General features: G+C 48.4%; 1 protein-coding gene across 1 annotated transcript in view; it reads right to left on the bottom strand.

Moving 5' to 3' along the window:
• The window catches only part of Grk7 (G protein-coupled receptor kinase 7), a 33,357-nt gene extending 13,641 nt beyond the window's left edge, over positions 1-19,716 (bottom strand). Inside the window, exons 1-2 of the mRNA XM_003476754.5 lie at positions 18,999-19,716; positions 17,118-17,555 (exon numbers count right to left, since the gene is read on the bottom strand). Coding sequence (XP_003476802.1) covers positions 17,118-17,555; positions 18,999-19,601 — 1,041 coding nt within the window. The 5' untranslated portion in view covers positions 19,602-19,716. The remainder of the gene's footprint in view (positions 1-17,117; positions 17,556-18,998) is intronic.
• Between the last annotated feature and the right edge of the window lie 323 nt (positions 19,717-20,039).

The raw sequence follows: 20,039 nt of genomic DNA, 5'->3' as shown, positions 1-20,039 counted from the left end.
ATGAGTCAGCATGGTACTGCTGCTTTCATCCAAGCTGGCATATAATTAGGTGACCATATGCTTCGGTTTGCCTGGGACAGTCCCAGTTTACATCTGTTATCCTGGCATCTTATCCAGTTTTGTATTTGTCCAGACAAAAAGGCATCTCTGAGGCTCAGAATCCTGTTACTCATTTTTTAAAAATTAAAACCCAGGGATTAACTGCAGGGCCTCACTTGGTGCATACCCAACAAAATGTTCAGTAAATAAACAACAGCAAAGGCAGAGACTAGGTATTTCCCTGTTCAGTACCCAGCAAACATTTATTAAGCCATATCCTCAGTGAGTTCCAGGAACATCAAGACATAACAGAGTCTAGCCTGCCCTGAGGATCTAGAGACTGATGGAGACAGACAGGTCAAAAGGTTAATTCAATACAGCAGAGTAAACAGTGTAATGGGGTGTGTGTGTGTGTGTGTGTGTGTGTGTGTGTGTGTGTGTGTGTATGTTGGGGGTATTTCACTGAAGAGAAAGGAGGAAGCTGGGTCATGGGGAAGAATCTATCACACCTGGAAGACCGTCCAAATAAGGAGCATTTGCAAGGGATGGAATAATGAACATGAAGGATTTACATCCCTGGACAGAGGAGCTGAGTGGGGGGATGATGGGCCAGGGGCCAGGGGGAGAGATGTGGGTGACACTGAGACATTATCTATTCCGGGGTGGGGAAACCTGCGTCCAGTCTCCCTTCCCCTTTGTCTCCATCTGTTAGAGTGCACGTATGGTTAACGACAGCAGCTCCCCACCTCCTTGGCACCTCGTGTGGTCTGACCGGTATTTGAAAGGTGTGCAGGCCAAAGATGCTAAGAAGAAAAAGGGAAGTGAGCTGATTTGGAAATATAGAACCGACATAAACTAGAGAGTATGGATGAATAGACAGGCGATCAAACGACAAATGTCAGTGGTATAACATAGCATATTTTTTCCTTTTTATTTTTTAATTTTTTGTCTTTTTGAGACAGGGTCTCGCTATGCTCTTTAGGCTGGCCTTGAGCTCACTTTGTAGCCCGGGCTTGTCTTGAACTTGGCAACAATCCTGCCTCAGTCTCCCAAGTGCTGGGATCATAGGTGTGAACCACCAGCAATGATATATTCTTTGACGCCTGAAGTACTGATCCACACTACAACATAAATAAACTTGTCCACAGTATGCTAAATGGAAGAAGCCAGTCACCAAGGACCACAGACTGTCTGATTACATTAATATAAAATGTTTAAGATAAACAATTCCATGGAGACAGAAAATAGATTAGTGGTTATTTAGGGATGGAAAGAATGGGAACAACTCTCTAAGGAGTATGTAGTTTCTTATGGAGGTAGAGAAAATGTCCTAAAATTGATTGTGGTGATATTTTTTGTGAATATACTGAAAACCAGTATATTTTAATGGGTAAATGTTATGGCACTTAGAATATAGTTCTGGTTAAAAAAAAAAAGTGCCACTGTCAGCCAAGGTGGTGGTGCACACCTGTAATTCTAGTACCTGAAGACTGAGGGAGAAGGATTACTTTGAGTTCGAGTAGTGAGTTCAGCTACATAGTGAGTTCAGGGTCATAACAGGGCTGTCTAAAAACACAAAAGCAGAACCCCCATGAAGCTAACTAAATAAAAATTAATAAAAACATTAGTGTCAATGACAATTCTAAGCAGTAGATATCTTGCAGATACTTGCTGTGAAATTCTTTTAATTTTGCACTATGCTTGAAAGTTTTTTTTTTTTTAATAGAACGTAGGGGGGAGGGAATGGCTGAGGGCAGGTGCATGTGATATCACACTGGCTGTGGTTGGTCAGGGCCTGGGGCTCCTCTGGCAGGAGTACAGTGGGAGCGGAGGGGGAACCCAGCCGCCCACTCCCGCTCACCTCCTGGCTCCATTAGTCAAGTGAAGCTTGAGGCCCAATTCCTCAATGGAATGCAATTTCTTAGGCTTGTACCTTGGAGCATGATCTTCCTGCCCATAGCACTGGCCCCAGTGCAGTCCAGTAATCACTGTCTGTCTGTAGTGGGGACATTTTTCATACTATGTAATTCTTCAATCTTTTTCTCCCTTCCATTTTGCCTCTTCTTGTTTTTTGGAAACCGTGGAATTATTCTTGTTACTTTTGGCTTCTATTTTTCTATTTCTTTGTCTTTTCTTTCTTTTTTAGAGAGAACTTTATTTTTCCCTCAACTCTTTCTATTATGGGACTATTTTATTATGGGAAATTGCAAACATATACAAAAGGGAGTCTGGAATCACAAGTTCATTGTATCCTTTGCCTCAACAATTTTGTCTTTATCCTCTTCCTCTGACCATCCTGATCACTATGCTGCTTGTATTTTGCTGTAAATTTCTAAAAGATAAGGTCACTTTAAAAAACAGGTCAAAACAGCCAGGCACAGAGGCTCGTGCCTTTAATCCTCAGCTACTTGGGCAGATTTTGGGCAATTTAGATTGCTTCAAAATAAAAACCAAAAGGGCTGGGATGTGGCTCAATGGTAGAACACCTTTGGGTTTGGTCTCCAGTCCTGCAAAGAAATAAAAAGCAAAACCAGCTCAAAGCATTATCTCATTCAATAAATTCTTTAATATTATTAACTAGCTGGACATGTTTATACGTCCCCAATTTTCCAATAGACCTTTAAAGTTTGTTTCTTGTAATTTAGATCATGCAATGTGAACTGTGCCCTGAGACAACTCTTCCTCCTCAGTAAATACAGAGAGAACCGGTCCCCCATCTGCACAGCCCTCTGGTTCCCTGGCATTCTGGCAAGAGTATGAAACAGCACAGCTTTAGGTTCATTCCAAATAATTTTCTCAACTAAATTCACCTTTCGGTGCTAAAGGCAGAAAATTTCAGCCACAGCATTTGGAAGGGCATCACTTGTTGAAAAGTGGAGGTTTTTCAGCGGAGAATGGAATTAGAGGCTCATGCCAGACGCTAAGCACCCACATTCCATCACAGCCTCCAGCTGAAAAAATTAATTGCCTGCCCTCTATGCCATTTGTCTTCTGCATGTGAACTGCCTCCTCAGTGAGGTAGGAGGAGAGCGCTGGCCAGGCAGCATGGGGCAGGGCCCAACCACACTGACCTCTGCTGCTAGCTTAACTCTTACAGCTACCAGCCCTGCACATCAGTCTCCTTCGGGCCATGTGACTAGAACTGCCATCAGCAGGGCTGCAGGGATCCCCAGAGGGTCAGCAGCCACAGACCTTTCAGTAGAGGGTTTTATTTGCGGTTTATCTTTTTTTTCCTCCTTCATTTGGTTTTGGTTTTGGTTTTGGGGTGCCCTTTGGCAGATCTACACAGTCAAGCAAAACAAAGTGCATCTTGCACATCATCCAGCAGGGTCCTCGCAGCGTTTAGGATGCTGGGCAGTGTCTGCATCCTACCTCTGTCACTCCCCAGGGAGCAACAAGAAGAGGTCCCTTGGGTTCAGTGACCTTGAGAGGACTGCTTCTATCCTGGGGCTGCCTGTCACCTAGGGGGGGGTCCAGCCTGTTTCTGAAGGTGGGCGCCTTGGGTGGAGTTAAGATCCAGTTCCTGTGGGGAACTTCCGGACAGCGCCTCCATTGCTGGCCTGTCAGACTCTGGCTCTCCCTGACCCTCCTGATTGTTGCCACCTCAGCCAGAGATCAAGGGAGCCAGGTGGCAGGGCCCAGGCTGGGCGGGGCCCTCACTCTGCATAGTCCCAGGGTGGCTGTGACCTTGGAAGTGAACCCAGCAAGGGGCTTTTCCTGGGGGCACCAGGGTGCAGCTCACATCTTGACAGTTTTACTGTCCACGGAAAAAGGTATGTCCCGTGCACTGGTACAGGTCCTTCAGGGTCAAGGTCATGGTAAACCTCCAGCTTTCACTAAATCTGAAAACTTGACAACTTCAAATTTCATCATTAAAAGAAATGCCAATGCTAGAGTCCCTGGCGCGGTCAGGCTGGCTGAGGGACAGGCAAGAGACGCAGCTGGGCCATTCCCAGCACACTAACCAGCCAGCAGGACCAGAACCCACCCGCGGATGCCTCTGTCCGCAGCTCATCACAAACCAGACCCAGTTGACAGCACAATCCAAACAGAAGAGGGAATCAGAATGTACATCTTTTGTTTGCCGTGGCAGGAGAACTGTTGAGCAGAGGAAAAAAACAAGCTGAGCTTAGCGCTATCAGCTGTTTCCTGGGGCTCACTCCTTCCTTCCTCCGAGGGGGGCCTGGCCGCTTTGTTCTCATTCCCAGCTGTTCCTCTGCGCCTTTAAGCGGTGGCCTTTGCAGACCTCAGAGGAATGCTTACCTTGGACCCCAGGGGATCAAGCTCGAGGCTCCGCCCGCCTGAGCAGGGGTGGGCTGGCCAAACGCTTCATGCACAGACAGCGACAGTATTCTGCCAGCCAGTTCCTGGGCAGGGAGAGAGCCCCAAAAGGGGTGCTGTTGATAATGCTTTCTACAGCACCACCAGTGATTAGCAGGTCACCCCAACCCTGCTCCCTAGCCTCTCCCAGTTCTGTCTCAGAGCCCTGTGATGAAGAAGGAAGCATTCAGACACATTGGGTACATTCCCGAGGCCTGGCCCACAGGACCATCAACAGGTGTAGCCACTACTGTCAACACATCTTGGTTTGGTATAGCTACCTAAGAAGAAAACTCCAGAAGCCTTTAAGACACATGAGCTTGGTGAGAGCTGCACACATGTTACAGATCAACAGCTAAGATCCTTCCTTCACCTGGGTGCTCTTCAGGGGTTTCAAATTCTGCAAATCTCAGTAGCATATTTTCCATGGTGCCTCTAATACCTAGAATAAACAAAACCCTACAGGAGAACTGTGGTGCCTCCGCTCAGTCTAGATGTGAGCTGCCACCCTTGCCTGCTGCCCACTCAGCTGCAGCCTTGGGGTTGTGCCAGTTCCCTGTGACTCAGAGCAAGACGCAGGTGCAAAGGCCACTTGAGCACCTACAGTGCCAGAAAGAAGTGCAACAGTGGAGACCATGATGGAGGGTCTGGCCCTTGTTTTTTTTGTGCAACCATTTCTTGTGTGCCTATCAAGTAGCTGACCCTCTGCTTAGGGATGGAGCCCAGGGCCTCGTGCATGGTAGGCAAGCATCCTTCCACTGCGCTATACCCAGCCCTATCTTGTTTCTTATTCCCCTCCCTCATCAGCCCTATCATACAGACAGTATTAACCAGACTCAGAGAAGAGGTGTGACTGAGCATGAGCAGGGCTGTGGCCAGCCTAAGAGGCATATCTGTGCCAATTAGAGGAAGGCACTCTGAACGGCCCATGCATTCATCAGCTTTCCTATTGCTGGATGCAATACTTGACACAATTTAAAAAGGGAGGGTTTCATTTAGTTCACGGTTTGGGGGGATTCAGTCCACAGTCACCTGACTTCAAGGCAGAAACATTGTGGTGGAAGGGGTTAGAGCAGAGGAACCGAGCTAGGGTGCTGGAGTAGACACAGACCCCAGGACCATGCCTCCACGACCCACCCAGACACATCTGTAAGTGCTTTCCACTAATCCCCAGGGCAGATCCCAAGGCCAGTTAAGTTGGCACTGCAGTCTAACTGCCATAGCGAGATCCATTCATGGAGCACTGGCTGGATGCCAGCCCCCATCCCCAACGTCCTTTAGTTATGCAACAGATAAGCTTAAAAATCTGTACACAGCAGTCAGTAAGTGGCAGAACCACTATTCCAACAGTCAGTGCCTCTTACTCCTGACCCTAAAGACTCCCTCTGACTCCAAACCCCAGTTTGGCTGTATTATCTCACGTGATAGCCCCCTCCTACCACACCTGCTGCCCTCGTGGTTGAATCTTCTAATTCCCACAACTTCGCTGGTCAGTGTAGCTGTTCATGGGGTTCCCAAAGCCTCTGATTCACTCCCCTCCTTTTTTTTTTTCCTTCCCTTTTTCCAGTATTGTGGCTGGAACCCAAGACCTCATGCATGCTAGGTAGGTGCTCTGCCACTGGGCTGCGTCTCCAGCTACATTTTCCTCCTTTTTTAACTTTGTAGCTACTGTGTCTTTCTGATTGTCCTTCGGGAATGACTTTGTTATTTCCCAGCTTTTAGTTTCCTTTCTTAGTTCCTGGCCGGTAACTCCTTTCCCAGAGAAGGTCACAGAAGCTCTCACCTCCCCTCTCCTGCCTTAGTACCACTGACCGTAGGGAAATTCTCTGATTCAGGCTGGATTCTCAGTGGTAGAGCAAGTGCTTAGCATGCCTAAGGCCCGGGGTCAACTCCAGCACAAGCAAACAGAGGAGCTAGCAAACCCTGAGCCACCTTATCTGCCAGTAGGTGATAAAAAGGACCAAGCACATCAGAATGAACTCTGTCCCATCTCCCTAAGGAAAGAGTGCTGAAGATTCTGCATAAACAGGTCTTGCTGCCCCTCACTTCCTGGCTATTAGTATTATATGATACTTTCTGTCCAGTCACATTTTGACTTTGTTGACCATGTTTTAATTATACTCCTGCAATGAGGTCTCCATAAAACAGGCGTCATAGCACTTGTGGTAGCTGAACGTGTGGAGGTCCCCACAGTGACACGCCCAAGTGGGAACGCACAGACCCACCTTGCCTTTCCTCCACATCTCAGCAGATGCACCGCTTCATTTGATTCTTTGTAATGTCCTTTAGACCAAGCCAGCAGATGTGTTTCCTCAAGTTCTGTGAGTCGCTTGAGGTTATCAATCAAACCAAGGAAGGGTGTGGTGGGAACCCCAATGTACAGCAAGCAGATCAGAAGCAAAAGGAAAGTAGCCAGAGCAAGATGGTCAGCCCTGGGCACTGAGCCTTCAACCTGTGGGGTGTGATACCACTGTGTCACTATAGCATGTCAGAATTGAATTCAAGTAGGGGATACCTGCTGGTGTCCACTGCAGAACTCTTTTCTGCCTTACAGGGAAAACCCCTAAACATCTAATGTCAGAAATGACCTGGGGGGTGGGCATGCTCCTGAATGCAGGAGAAACTGAGTTTGGCTGTTGTTTTCCCAAACACTACTTGAAAGCCTTTGTTAGCACCCCTGGCACTGGGTTTAGATGCCCTTGTGTCACACCTCCAGCTGCTAGGGCCTGGCATCTGCTATATTCTCCAGTCACATTCTCGTCACCCTCACATCTGTGGCCCCACACTCCAGGCAGCAGTGGAGCTGCTCTCTTCCGTGACAGAGCCCCGGCCACAGACTTCTGTCATTTATGGCCTTCATCTATGCCTGAGTATTTCAGCTGTGGCGCTGTGGACACTCCGGGCTGCTGGTGTTTGTTCTGCGCTGGGCTGTGCACTGCAAGGCTTTTGCAGCATGCCTGCCCCTACTCACTAAATGCCAGTAATACTTCACCAGTAATGACAAGAAAAATGTGTCCAGACAGCCAAACAACCCCTGCAGGTTTGGCAAAGTCACCGCCAGTTGAGAACTGCTGACTTACGCTGCTCTCTGCCTCGCCCACTCTTTTCCTCCCAGGCCACCAGCCAGCGCCTGCTCGCTTCTACATCTCACATGGGTGGCTGTTTCCTCCTGAGGGTTTAGATCTAAATTGTGCCACCAAAGTCTGCCCCAAGGGTCACGGGAGCAGGGCGGCAGCAGGTGCGAGGCCTCTTGGAGGGGGTCACTTGGGCGTGGCCCAGCAGGGTGAGCTCTCTTGTCCCCGGCTTCTCTCTTTGCTTGCTTTTTGGCTGCCAGGGGATGAACTCCTGTCCTCTGCCAGGTCCTTCCACCATCCTGTGTTTGCCTTGGAGTCAGCTGATCCTGGGTTGGACTCGTTAGCTCCAATAAATCTCTCTTCCTTTAAATCGCCAGTGTGGAGTGTTCTGTCCCAGTGATGGAAAGGGACTAGTATACCTCTGACATTTTGTCACTACTCATCCATTTTGCCCTCTCCTAAGGCTTCAGGACGACCCATGACTGTTTGCTGGGTTCCCTGTTGTGTACAGTACTCAAGGTCTAAGTCTGTGCCTGTGACACAACCTTCTCCAATAATAATTATTATTATTTTTTGAGACAGGGTCTCACTACGTAGCCCAGGCTAGCCTTGAGCTTGCAGGGATCCTCCTGCCTCAGCCTCCTGAGTGCTGAAATTACAGGCAGTCCAATAAACCATCCTCGATGCCTTCGCTCTTCATTCATATCCAAACCATCTCTGACACCTGTTCATTTGGAAGTCTCTCCCCAACACTCCCACTGTGCTCTGCTCCGCTGCCCTCTGTGCAGCTCAAGTTGCCACCCTCTCTCACTGGGATTACAGATGACCACAATCCACCCAAATCCCCTCTAATCTGTTCTCACTTCAGCTGGGATAATCTTTTCAAAACAAAATTCTGAGCTATTGCCCCCTTTGTTAAATCCCTTCAAAGGCTTTTTAGTGCTCATAAGCAACAACCCAGCATCTGGTGTGCTGTGGCCCTTCATGGGAACTCGTTGCTCCTGCTGTGTGCTTTTCTCTTCCTGGCTTCTTTTCATTTTCTTCAAAGCCACAAGCACTTACTGGCTTTTCCCATTGTCTGAGTTGTTCTTCCTCTGCCACCCGACTGCTGGGACCCGGGGTGGCTTCCAGAGTCCTGCCCTGGGAGGTGCTGTGCTCAGAAGCACCCTCACTTGGGCTGCATGCTGGGCTGTGACTGTCTGGAGATCCGCAATAGTTTATCTTTGAATCTGTGTTGCTAAAGCGAAGACCAGTGAGACAGGGGCCTCACTGACATGTGCTGAGAACTTGTTGGCTCAGCTTACCCTCGGTCACGCACACCCCAACACCTCCACAGCTTCCAAGCCTGGGTACTTGCTGTCTGCTGCCCCATGTTCACCCACCCCAGTCCAGTGATCACAGCCCCCGCTGACTCCCAGGGCACCAGGCTCATGTGGAGGGGTGCTGGAGACGGGCATCTGCTTCCTCAGGCCCTGTTGTGGGTGGTGCCCTGTGTGCTTGTAAGGGTCTCCCTGAACCCTGATCCTGGGGTAAAAAACATTACACAGTAAAGAAAAGACATAGATATTTGAATGAGGGGCCCCACATTTTCCTTCCGCACTACCCTGCAGATTACACAGTCATTCCCAGCTTGTGGCTCGCAGCTGAAGCCCTCCTGTGGAGCTGCCCTCTGCAGCAGAGAACTGTGTGCCTTTTCTAGTAGCTGCCCAAAGTCACTGACTGTCTCCTGCAAGCATACGACAGCACCTCAGAAAGGCCCTCCCATCCCCAGAGCTCCCTGAAGGGCTAGCTGAGGCTTTAGTCCCCCTCACCAGAAGCCATTTCCCTCTGCCCAGTCCTGCCTTTCTTGTGCATGTATCTCACAAAAGTACCCCCTACACATCCAATCAGTATGTCTGCCGCAGAGTCTTATTCAAAATACCTGGTCTGAAACACCACCCAACCACTCTGCAGAGTGAAATCCTGTCTTTCTGATAGCAAGGAAACAGTCCCACATGGTTAACTTTCTGATCCTCACATACTAAGTCAGCTCCTCCTCTGATAGCCCCATATATCATGCTTTGCTAGCATTTATCATAACTGAAATTTTGCATTCCTTTGAGTAAGTTTGATCTCCTAGACTACAAGTGCCATGAGGTCAGGAATCATGCCCAGTTGTTGCTCATTGTTCTGTCCCTTATCCTGATAGGTGGAAGATGCTCTGTAAGTATATGTTAAGTCACTGAGTGAAGGAGTTAATGAATGAATGCCTTTTGAATGAAAGAATGTTAAAAATAACATTTTAACATGTGGCTGGGATATAGTTCATTGGTAGCCTCTCATAAGACTATGGGTTTGATCCCAAGCATTGTAATAAGAAAGAGGAGAATAAGGAAAAGGAGGAGGAGGAAAAGAAGAGGAGAGGAGTGGAGAGAGAGGGACAGAGAGAAAGAGAGAGAGAGAGAGAGACAGACAGACAGACATTCTGAGACTATAATAAACCAAACTCAAGGGGTTTGGTACTTGCTAAGCAAGTGCTCTACCACTGAACTGCATCCCTAGTCCTTGTGATGAGTATTTTTGAATTCCTTTAATAGCTACCCTTGAACTCTGTGCTCAGGTGAGCCTCTTGCCTCTGCCTCCTGCGTAGCAGCTAGGACTACAATTGCAAGCCACAATACTTGCTTGTAACAGTAAATATTTTGAGAACATATCTGAAGCTCTGTAGTGGTCTAAAGTCACCCAGGCTGGGCATGTATCTCAGTGATTGGGCACTTGTCTAGCACTTGCACAGGCTTTGGGTTTAATTCCCAGTACTGAAAAAAAAGTTGCTAAATTAAATTTGGTCCATGATGATGGTAACCACTTTGGTCATGATCATGAAGTGACCAGAATATCTTACCTGTGTAGCCCTTACAAATGCTTTTCAGAAGTAAATTTTGAAAAAGAAAAACTTTAGGTCAGGGTGGTTATGGTTTCTTAAATGTCCACCCAAGGCTGATGTCAGAAGCCTGGGTCCCCAGCTGATAGCGCTACGGGGGTGGTGGCAGAGGGCAGGGCCTAGTGGAAGGAAGTGAGGTCACGGGGTGTGACCTTGAAGGGACATTGCCCCGCCCCCTTGCTTCCTAACCACCCTGATGTGAACAGTGTCCCCTTGTTACTCTTATTATCATAACATACGGCACCACCACAGGTCCAAGTGACCATGGACTGGAACCTCTGCAACCATAATCACAATACACCGTTCCTCCTTCTGAGATGGTTTTCTTGTGGATTTTGGCACAGCATTGGAAAGCTGAGTGACACAGTCATGATGGCTGTGATATATGTAGATATGAACTTTTGAGGAAACACATTCAGGTATCTTTTAGAAATCACGTATCCAATATGTCTCTGGCATTATATTTGGTACAAAGTTTCCAAGTAAATAATAGCACATATTATTAAATTCCTTATTCCTGTTTCTATGGCCTCTACAACTAGAAGTTTACTTGAACTGTGCCTTCTCTTTCTTGTTGTGGGATTTGGCCTGCACGTTTGCTCTGTTTTCCGTGTGGCTCAATCTCTACTGTCCATTGTCCCTCTGAACATGGGGGGTTGGTCAGAGGCTTCAGTGCAGAACAAGGGGTAACCAAACTGTGACAAGATTCTGGGTCAGTTTCCATTTTATTCCCATTCCTGAAAAAATAGTAAGTTTTAATGATTTATTCTTGCATAAAGTTTGAAAAACAGATTGCTGAATTTGAAAAGTTCCAGCATGAGCTCCTGCCACCTAGTTTTCCTCATATACTTCTCCAGTCTCTTAAAAATAGTACAAGTGTCACTGTGTACAGCTAGAGGTCAGCTGAGCATAGGCAGAGGTTCTTGCCACATTTATTAAGTGTAAATATAGACAGTGGCTGGGACCACACATAACTACATGGCACCTGTGTGTAGGAGGCTGCTCTGAGACATAAGCTGCCACCATGCACTGTGGAGGTGTGTGTGTGGGGTGTTCCTTTCTCAAGTCTTCCTGTGAGAGGTTCAGCTAGGCTTTTGATCAGTGTCCACATCAGACCAGGCTGGGAGGATATTTGATCTTTAGCTGATAGATGTTCTGATCCCTGCAAGACAGGAAAGCCTCCCTCTACCAGAGTCTGGTACCTTGGTATGCTCTCTGTTAACTCTGAGGCTCTCCTACAAGATTATCTTTCCTGACTACTGACCTTTCTTTACCACATGGGTTTTCTGTTGCTGTGTTACAAATCAGCACCAACTGAGGGACTCAGAACAGCCTTCGTTTATCAGCTCACCGTTCCTCAGTGCAGGTGGGCCCAGCAGGTCAGGGCTTTTTGGTGAGTCTCCTACAAGGCTAAAATCAAGCTGTTGGCCAGGCTGTGTTCTCCAGGCTCACACGGTGACAGCGCAGGTGTGTTCCTCGCTGCATGTTCCCCTCCTTCTCAAAGCCAGCACTGGAGCACGGGAGTCCTTCTGTGCATGAGTGACTGCCTTCCGCTGTCTCTGACCTTTGTAGCCATACTGAAAGTCTACATGTGATTAGGTCAAGCCCACCCAGACAATGCTCTTTGATGAACTCAAAGTCAACTGATTAGTTGACTTAATTACATCATCTTCAAAATCCTTAATTACATCCTTAATTACATCTTCAAAATCCCTTCACATTCCCTACAATGTAACATAATCCTGGAAAAATTGATGTTTCGTCCTACTGACAGGTTCTGCTCACTCTCCAAGAAGGCAGGTTTTACAGTATAGAAAGGATTTTAGAATTCTGTCTATCACACCGTTGTAGCAGTTTTTTTATGGGTTGTATCATCTGGGTAAGGAAATTGAACCAGATCTACCAATCTTCATCTCCATTTCTTCCTGGGGCCTGGTGTCACAGGTGCTGTCATCCCACCTAGCACCTCATCCCACTTCTCATTTCCCCCAGAATGAAGTTGCTTGCAAAGCCTTGCATTGCAAGTAACTTATTCTTTGAGTGCTCTGTGAGACGAGTGAACATTTCTAATAAAGTGTTTCTAAAAAAGGAGTGATGTCTTATAATGCAAACAATGCATCACTGAAAATCACGGACATTATCACATGATCACATCTGAGCCAATGATCCCTCCCCGCTGGTTGCAGGGTTGTGGGTGATCATCTCCTCTGACAGCAAGAGGCTCTGGAGGAGGCCTTGTCTGCAGAGGAAGAGGAGAGAAAGGCGGAGGAGGCATCCCTCACTTCAAACGATCAGGGAGATGTGCAAAATGTGGGAAACCATGCAACATTTTGCAGAAAAGCAGCACCTGAATAAGGCTGTAGGAGTGGAAGTGATGAATCTGGTTAAGGACAACGTAATGCCACATTTCCACAAAATCCTCAAAAGGAGCCAAAAGCAGGCATCATTGGATAGGTTCTTTGTTAAAGCTGCATGAAAAGGATTCCACTGAGCCAATACACAGCAGTGATTCCCTTAGTGATATTACAAATCATCCTATATGATATCCCTCCTCTTGTCTCCACACCAGCCATGAAGGTTTGCAAAGCTAAGTGCAAGTTAATTTACTTACTTTTCTTTATATATATATAATTTTGTATTATATTACAGTATTGCAATCATTTTTATATGAATATTTTTGGCTTGTGGAACCACTCATCTGAGTTTCCATTATTTCTTTTTTTTTTTTTTTTTTTGGTTCCAGGAACTGAACTCATGACCTTGTGCCTGCCAGGCAATCACATGTGCCACTGAGCTAAATCCCCAGCCCCTATTTCTTATAAGAAAATTTGCTTTGATATACAGGTGCCTTTGATAACAAGCATGTTTCTGACCAAATTATGCTCAAAAATCAAGGTTTACTATGCTCTATTTTTCACTCTCCCTTATGGCTAGAGGTAAGCATACAACATAGTCTTGGCAGATAAGCATAAGTTAGTGGATATGGTTCCTCTGCCCTTCTCTATCCTGGAGTGTGGACTCACTGTTTAGTTTCTCCTGTGATAAGCAGGAAAAGGTCAACAGGTTTTTACAGAGATCTTGTCTCTGAAATCATTGAGCTGCCAACACCATACCAGAAACTGGTATTGTGTTAAATGTAGTAAAAGGTAATCCCAATTTATACTAAACCGAACAAGTTGCAGAATGAGAAAAACTAGCCACTGTAACTTTTCCAGATGGACTGTGCAGGGTCAATACTACATCAACCTTCATAAGCAGGGTGGCCCCTCCCACATTCTCCCCAGTGCTCACAGTAATTATTTTATATAGTATCCTTGTGTTTGTGTGTGCATGGGAGATATTAGGGGTTGAAGCCCATAGCCTTTCTGTTTGTTTTAGAGACAGAGTCCCACTACGCAGTGCAAACTAGCCTTGAGCTCATTTACGTAGTCCAGGGTAGCCTTGAATTCATGGCAGTTCTCCTGCTTCAGCCTCCCAAGTGCTGGGATTACAGGCGTGTGCCACCACACCCAGCTCATAGCTTTTCTGTATGCTGGGCAAGGGCTATAATGTTACATCCTCACACCTTTTCATTTTATTTCTTTTTCTTTTCTTTTTTTTTTTTTTTTTTGTCTTTTTTGTTTTTTTATCGGTACCAGGGATCGAACTCACGACTGCCTGCTTGCAAGGCAGGCGCTTATGCCGCTGAGCTAAATCCCCAGCCCCTCATTTTATTTCAAGACAGGCTCTTGCAGTATTTCCCAGGATCTTTCTTTCTTTCTGTACTGGGGATCAAACTCATGACCTGGTGCTTGATAGGCAGGCGCTTAGGCTGCTGAGCTAAATCCTTGGCCCTTGTAGGCTGGCCTTGAACTTGTGATCCTCCTGCCTCTGCCTCCCAAGTAGCTAGTATTACAAGCATGCACACCATGCCCAACTTTATATAGTGTCTTTATATCACACTGAATGTTCATGGTTACAGAATAGTCATAGTTAGAGTTATTTCCCATTTAGCCTGCGATATGTTGCAAATATAATAGGTCCTTCAAAGCTACTTGGGAGACAGGCTACGCTCAGAAAACAGAAGAGTTTACTTAGGGGACAGGGCAGACTGCCTTCTTGGCTTCCAAGCTTTCTCTCTTTCCTTACTATTCCTCCTGTGATCCCCCTGTGGGTTCTCATGGCAGGCTGGGCACTGGGGCATGAGACTTCTCAGGTCCATGGGGTACACAAGCAGTAGAGGAAAAGGCCAGGGGTCTTGAGGCTGGCAAGCTCTCCACTGAGTCCCTTGAGTAAGGTGGACAGTACAGGGAAGGCGCACAGCTTCTTGCAGCTGTCAGGAGCCAGCAGAGGAACTGTCCTAAGAACTCTCCTGACCCAGGGCAAAGCCAGAGGCAGCCTGAGAAGGATGCACAAGGCAGACAAAGGTGTGTGTCTCCTGAAAGCTTCCAGCCAGGAGGAGTGTCAGCACTTGGTGGGACTCACTCATCTGGAGTACTCAGGACAGTCTGTACTCTGTCTGATGCGCAGTGCGGATTCAGACCCATGAGCCAGTACACCTGTCTGCCATGCACACACAGACTCTCCACTGCCTGTCCCAGGCTAAGGTCCCAAGGAGGTAAACACTCTGCCCCTCTCCACCTGCCCTTGTCCCAGCCCGCTTAACAGCTGGTGCTGTCTATGTGCGTTCTCCCATCATCCCTGTCCTTTGCCCTCTGGTCTCCTGTAGGATCAGCACCAGGCTCTTGTCTAGCACCCGAATCTGTGTCACCCTCCCCACCTCCCAGCCCCATGCTCCTCCCCATCAGCCCTCGATTGACCAGACTCTATCCTTCCTCCCTCATCTCAGTGTCTACTTCCAGGTCAGTCCAGCCTCCACCACCTGAGCTGGGTCTCAGTCCTTCCGAGGTGCTCTCACCAAGGATGCTGAAGTTTCTTAAGTTTCCACAGCCCCTACACTGCATGACCTCTGTAGCCTTCAGCACTGCTGGCCACCTCCTCCCAGAAATTCTCAGCTCCTTTGGCTTCTAGGGCAGAGGCTGCAAGTTACCTTTGCAAGATCCAGTCTTTTTTCTTTCATACTAATTAGAACTGCTTCTTCCCCCCACATTAAACCATGCCATCTACTGGCTTTCCTTGCAAGTAAGTGTGACCAGGGAGCAGTACTAGCCAATGAATTCTAAATGGAAGCTATTAGGTGGGCTACAGGGAAAGTTCCTTAAAAAGTGGGGGGAGGGGAGTCATTTGGTGTATGCAGGCCATTTATTTCTGACATGTCTTCCTTTCTCCTGTGTGGAACATAGTCCTGATGGCTGGGGTTAGAGCAGCCATCTTGTAACACATGGAAAATGCCAAAAGTTATCAAGACATGAGTTCTATCATCCTACTGCTCGTAAGGCTGGCAGTTTCTTATCTCCCACCTCATTCCATAAGAAAAATAAGCTGGGGCTTGGGATTTAGCTCAGCGGCATAAGCGCCTGCCTTGCAAGCAGGCAGTCGTGAGTTCGATCCCTGGTACCAATAAAAAAAAAAAAAGAGAAAGAAAGAAAAAGAAGCTCTGTCTTGTTTAATTCATTGGATTTTCTATGACACACAGCTGAAATCCTGCTCTCATGACTATGCCACTCTTGTCTCCTACTTCCTGAACCACGGTAGGCCTCCACAGCCTTTCTTTGTACATTCCTCAGCTTCGTCCCTGTCTCTCTTCCCCACTGTTTATCAAGTGACTCAGCGTGCCTGCTGCTGCCCATGATGATACCAAATCCCCATGTGTAGCCCAGGCCCTTCTCCACAACCCCAGGCCCGCCGGCCTGAATGCCCACTGAGCATCCCCAGCCACCTGTTCTTGGAGACCTTACAGACATTGCGATTGTGCACAGCGGAACTTGCCAGCCCTCCCCAGTGCTGCTCCTCCTTCTGTTCCTGGAGCAAGTCACCTCCCCTCTACCTGAGGGTCCAAAGTCCCATTGCATCTCCTGATAGCTCCAATTTGCTCTCACCTTTTCAGTCCCACAGATAGACACAAGCCACCGTTGTCTCTTGCCTGGGCCACTGCAATAGCTTCCGAGCTAGCTTTCCTGACCCCTTCCAAACTGGCACTGGGTTATTTTGCTTGTTTCGTTTTTTTCTTTTGTTGTTGTTGTTGTTGTTCTGGGAATGAACCCATGGCCTTTGCCCTGAGCTGTATCCCTAGATCTTTTTAAATCGAGACAGGATCTCAATAAGTCACTAAGTTGCTCAGACTGGGTTGGAACTTGTTATGCTTCTGCTTCAGCCTTCTAGAGCGCTGGGATTACAGATGTGCACAACTACAGCTGGTTGGGTTGATCTTTTTAAGAGGCAAATCTGACTATATCATTTCTCTTAAAATGCCTCAGTATCTCTTCACCTCCCACAAGAAGCATCTGATGCCTCTGCTTGAGCTGAGCCCTGAGTGTTTCAGGAAGCTCCCTTACACCACATGAATCACCAACTATTCCCCAAACACACCATGATTTTTCTCATTTTTTTTGCCTGAAATGTGGCTTGCATGCAGAAAGCTGCAAGCGGAATGTACATAGACCTTGACCTTGGATTCAGCTCCTTCCATCTTCCCATGGAATCCCAGCTCGCTGAGAGCTCCCACTACAAGCAGAGAGCAGTGGAGTCCATGTGGCCCCGCTCAGGGTCTATTCTACCTACAGCTAGGTGACACAGGAGGACTTCTGGGAAAAGAAAACCAGAAGCGTTAAGTTCACAGCTGTTTGCCCTCCCCACTCCTGACCGACTCCACGCTGGCCACTCACCCTCTGGGTGACGGGCTTGTTGTCCTGGATCCGCACGGCCAGCCCCATGTCAGACAGCCTGCAGTTGCCCAGGTCATCGAGCAGCACATTCTCAGGCTTCATGTCCCGGTAGACGATGCCAAGGCCGTGCAGATGCAGCAGTCCGCAGGCCATCTGGGCAGAATAGAAGAGCACCCGGCTCATGGCCAGGCCCCGTGTGCCAATGCTATAGATGTGGAACTTGAGGTCGCCCCCGTTCATCAGGCTCATGACCAGGCAGAGGTGGGATTTGCTCTCAAAGGCATAGGCCAGCGAGACGATGAAGGGGCTGTTGACCTTCTCTAGGATTTCCTTCTCCAGGAGAGCCATTTTCTCCCCATTTTTCTTCTTCAGTCGCTTCTTGTCGAGTTTTTTACAGGCATACATCTTACCAGTGTTTTTCACCTGGACGGCACATACCTGAAGGGAGACAGAGAGAGAGAGGATGAGGCGAAGGCAGATGGCCCTGGAGAGCGGTGGGAGAGGGGCGGAGGAAGGGATGTGCGGAGATGGAGGTCAGCCTGGTGCTCTCTTCCCCGAGACACGCTCCCCCTCACAGCTTCCCCTCCCTCTGGCCCTCTGTTCACCTGGCTGCTACAGTGTTGCTTGCAATTCCACTAGCTGATGGTAATAAAACAAAAAAGGCGAGACGATCTGGGGGCATTCAGGGGTAGGGCTCTGGCCTCACACGAACAAGTCCTGGGTTCGACCTCTAGCACGAGTTAAAGAAAGGGGGGGTGGGAAGTAGAAAACCACCAGTGTTAGCAGTAGTGCAGGGAAACAAACCCTCCCGCTTTGCTGTGGGATTATAAAATGTGCAAGAGACTTCAATGGCGCCTTAAATAAACTAATCACAGAGTCTCCACATGATCCAGCTCTTCTCCTTGTAGACATACACCCAAGAGAAATGAGAACCAGTATTCAAACAAAAACTTGTTTGATCCTCAGCACTGCAAAATAAATAAACTAACAAATGCATAAAAGAAGCCCAAAATACTTGTATGTGACTGTTCACAGCAGCACTCAGCACAACCATCAAAAGGTGGGAGCAGCCCAAGTGTCCATCAGCACGAGGTACTTTCTTACAATGGAATATCGTCCAGCCACAAAAGTGCATACGATGTGTGCCACGGTGTGAATGAGCCCCCAGAACATTACGGCCACTGAAGGGAGCCAGATACAAAAGATCACAGAGGGTATGAAATACCCAGAATAGGCCTATTCCTGGGGACAGAAAGCAGACTAGTGGTTGCCAGGGGCCAGAGGAAGTGGGAGTGGGGAGCGATTGTTCCGGTCCAGGGATAACCCAGAAGTCTTGGAACAGACAGAGGTGATGGTTACACAACACTGTTGCATGCTAAAAGCCACTGAATGATACATTTTAAAATTGTTAACGGTAGATCTTATGTTGTGTGACTATTTTTTTTTTTTCTACTTTAAAAAAAGCTGAGCACAGCAGGGGCACAAAGCAGGCCCCTGACTTTCTTCAGGGTGCATTTTTTTCTTAGCTATCCATTCTTCTCAAATTGCCTGCGTGCAAAAGGTTCCCCACTGGCAAAATGGGCTGCAGTAATCTTCCAAAGTGGCTGGGGCATTTCAGTGCGGGTTCCTGAGGTGGACCCGTGATAAAGATTCCTGGCCAAGCCCACACTCTGTGTGACTCTAGCGCCATTTGTATTATACTTTTTATGGTGACCCCCTCAGAAGGGCTGGGAGGAGTGAGCTCGGAATCCTCCTGCATGGCCCTGAAATTAGTTCTAAATATCTTCCCTTGAGTTTAAATAAACAAACAGCAAACAAACAAATAAAGGCAAAACACTCCACTTGTGTGCACCCTCCGGTCTGGTATCCAGAGACACTTACCTCCCCAAAACCGCCTTTCCCCAGCACTCGGAACTCAGTGAAGTACTTTTCTGATATTGGCTGCATCTCAAAGAGTTTCCACTGCAGAAATCTGTCGTAGAACGGGCTGGCGAGGAAGTCCCTGAAAGGCTGGTCCTGCAGGAAGCCCACGGCCTCCCCCTTGGCCAGCGCCACCACGGCCGCGCGCTCTTCCTCGGTGGCGGCTGCTTGGCACCTGCTGACCAGCCCCGGGCTGAGGAAGGCGTGTGGGTGCCCTGCGGCAGGGACGCAGGTGGCCAGCAGCCCCTGCAGCGCGAGGTCCTTGGTGGGCCCCTGCTCGGCGAGCTCCCAGACCTGCACTTCTTCCAGGAAGGTGGAGACCTCTTGGTATGCAGGCACCGAGGCCAGGAAGTCGTGGAAGAGGCGGCGGCCGATGGGCTGCTGCTCACACAGGCTGTCGAAGCTCGGGGCCAGCGCACGGCGGAGCTCTGCACAGTCCTGGGGCTCGGGCAGCGCCAAGCTGCGGCGCCACCGCCGCAGCTCACGGCTGTCGGCGTCCGACAGCTTGCGGGCCTGTAGGTAGGCCGTGTTGGCTATCAGGTTGTCCAGGCCCCCCATGTCCATGGCTGAGCACGGGGCGTCCCCCGGGGAAATCACGGGAGGTGGGAGGACAGTGTGGGGACTGTAGTCGGCTGACAACCAGCTGGCTGTCTGCTTCTGAGGTTAACTAACTGCCGGGGGATTTGCAGCGAGTTGGCCAGCCGGCCTGTGGGACCCTGGAGGGTGCGAAAGAGGTTTCTCCTGTAAGAAGCTTTGCCTGGCTATGTATAGCCGGTCAGTGGCTCCCATCCGCAAGGTCAAAGCCGCCTGCATCACCTGCTCCCCCTCGTAGCCTATTCATGGTGGGGCCTTTTTGCAGTGCCCTGGCTCTGCATGATTGGCTACCAGCTTTCAGAATAGGGGAGCAAGCAGTATTTTACGTTATTCCAATGGTCTATGTTAAATCCTGTAGTAATGGAGAACTTTTCTCTTGGTGCCTTGCAGCCTAACACACAGAGCAGG

The sequence above is a fragment of the Cavia porcellus genome, unplaced genomic scaffold (assembly GCF_034190915.1).
Source record: "Cavia porcellus strain 051 isolate PalLab524CR breed Dunkin Hartley unplaced genomic scaffold, mCavPor4.1 scaffold_5, whole genome shotgun sequence".
NCBI lineage: Eukaryota > Metazoa > Chordata > Mammalia > Rodentia > Caviidae > Cavia > Cavia porcellus.
The sequence above is the reverse complement of the archived record's forward strand: the minus strand, read 5'-3'. Positions and strand labels throughout refer to the sequence as shown.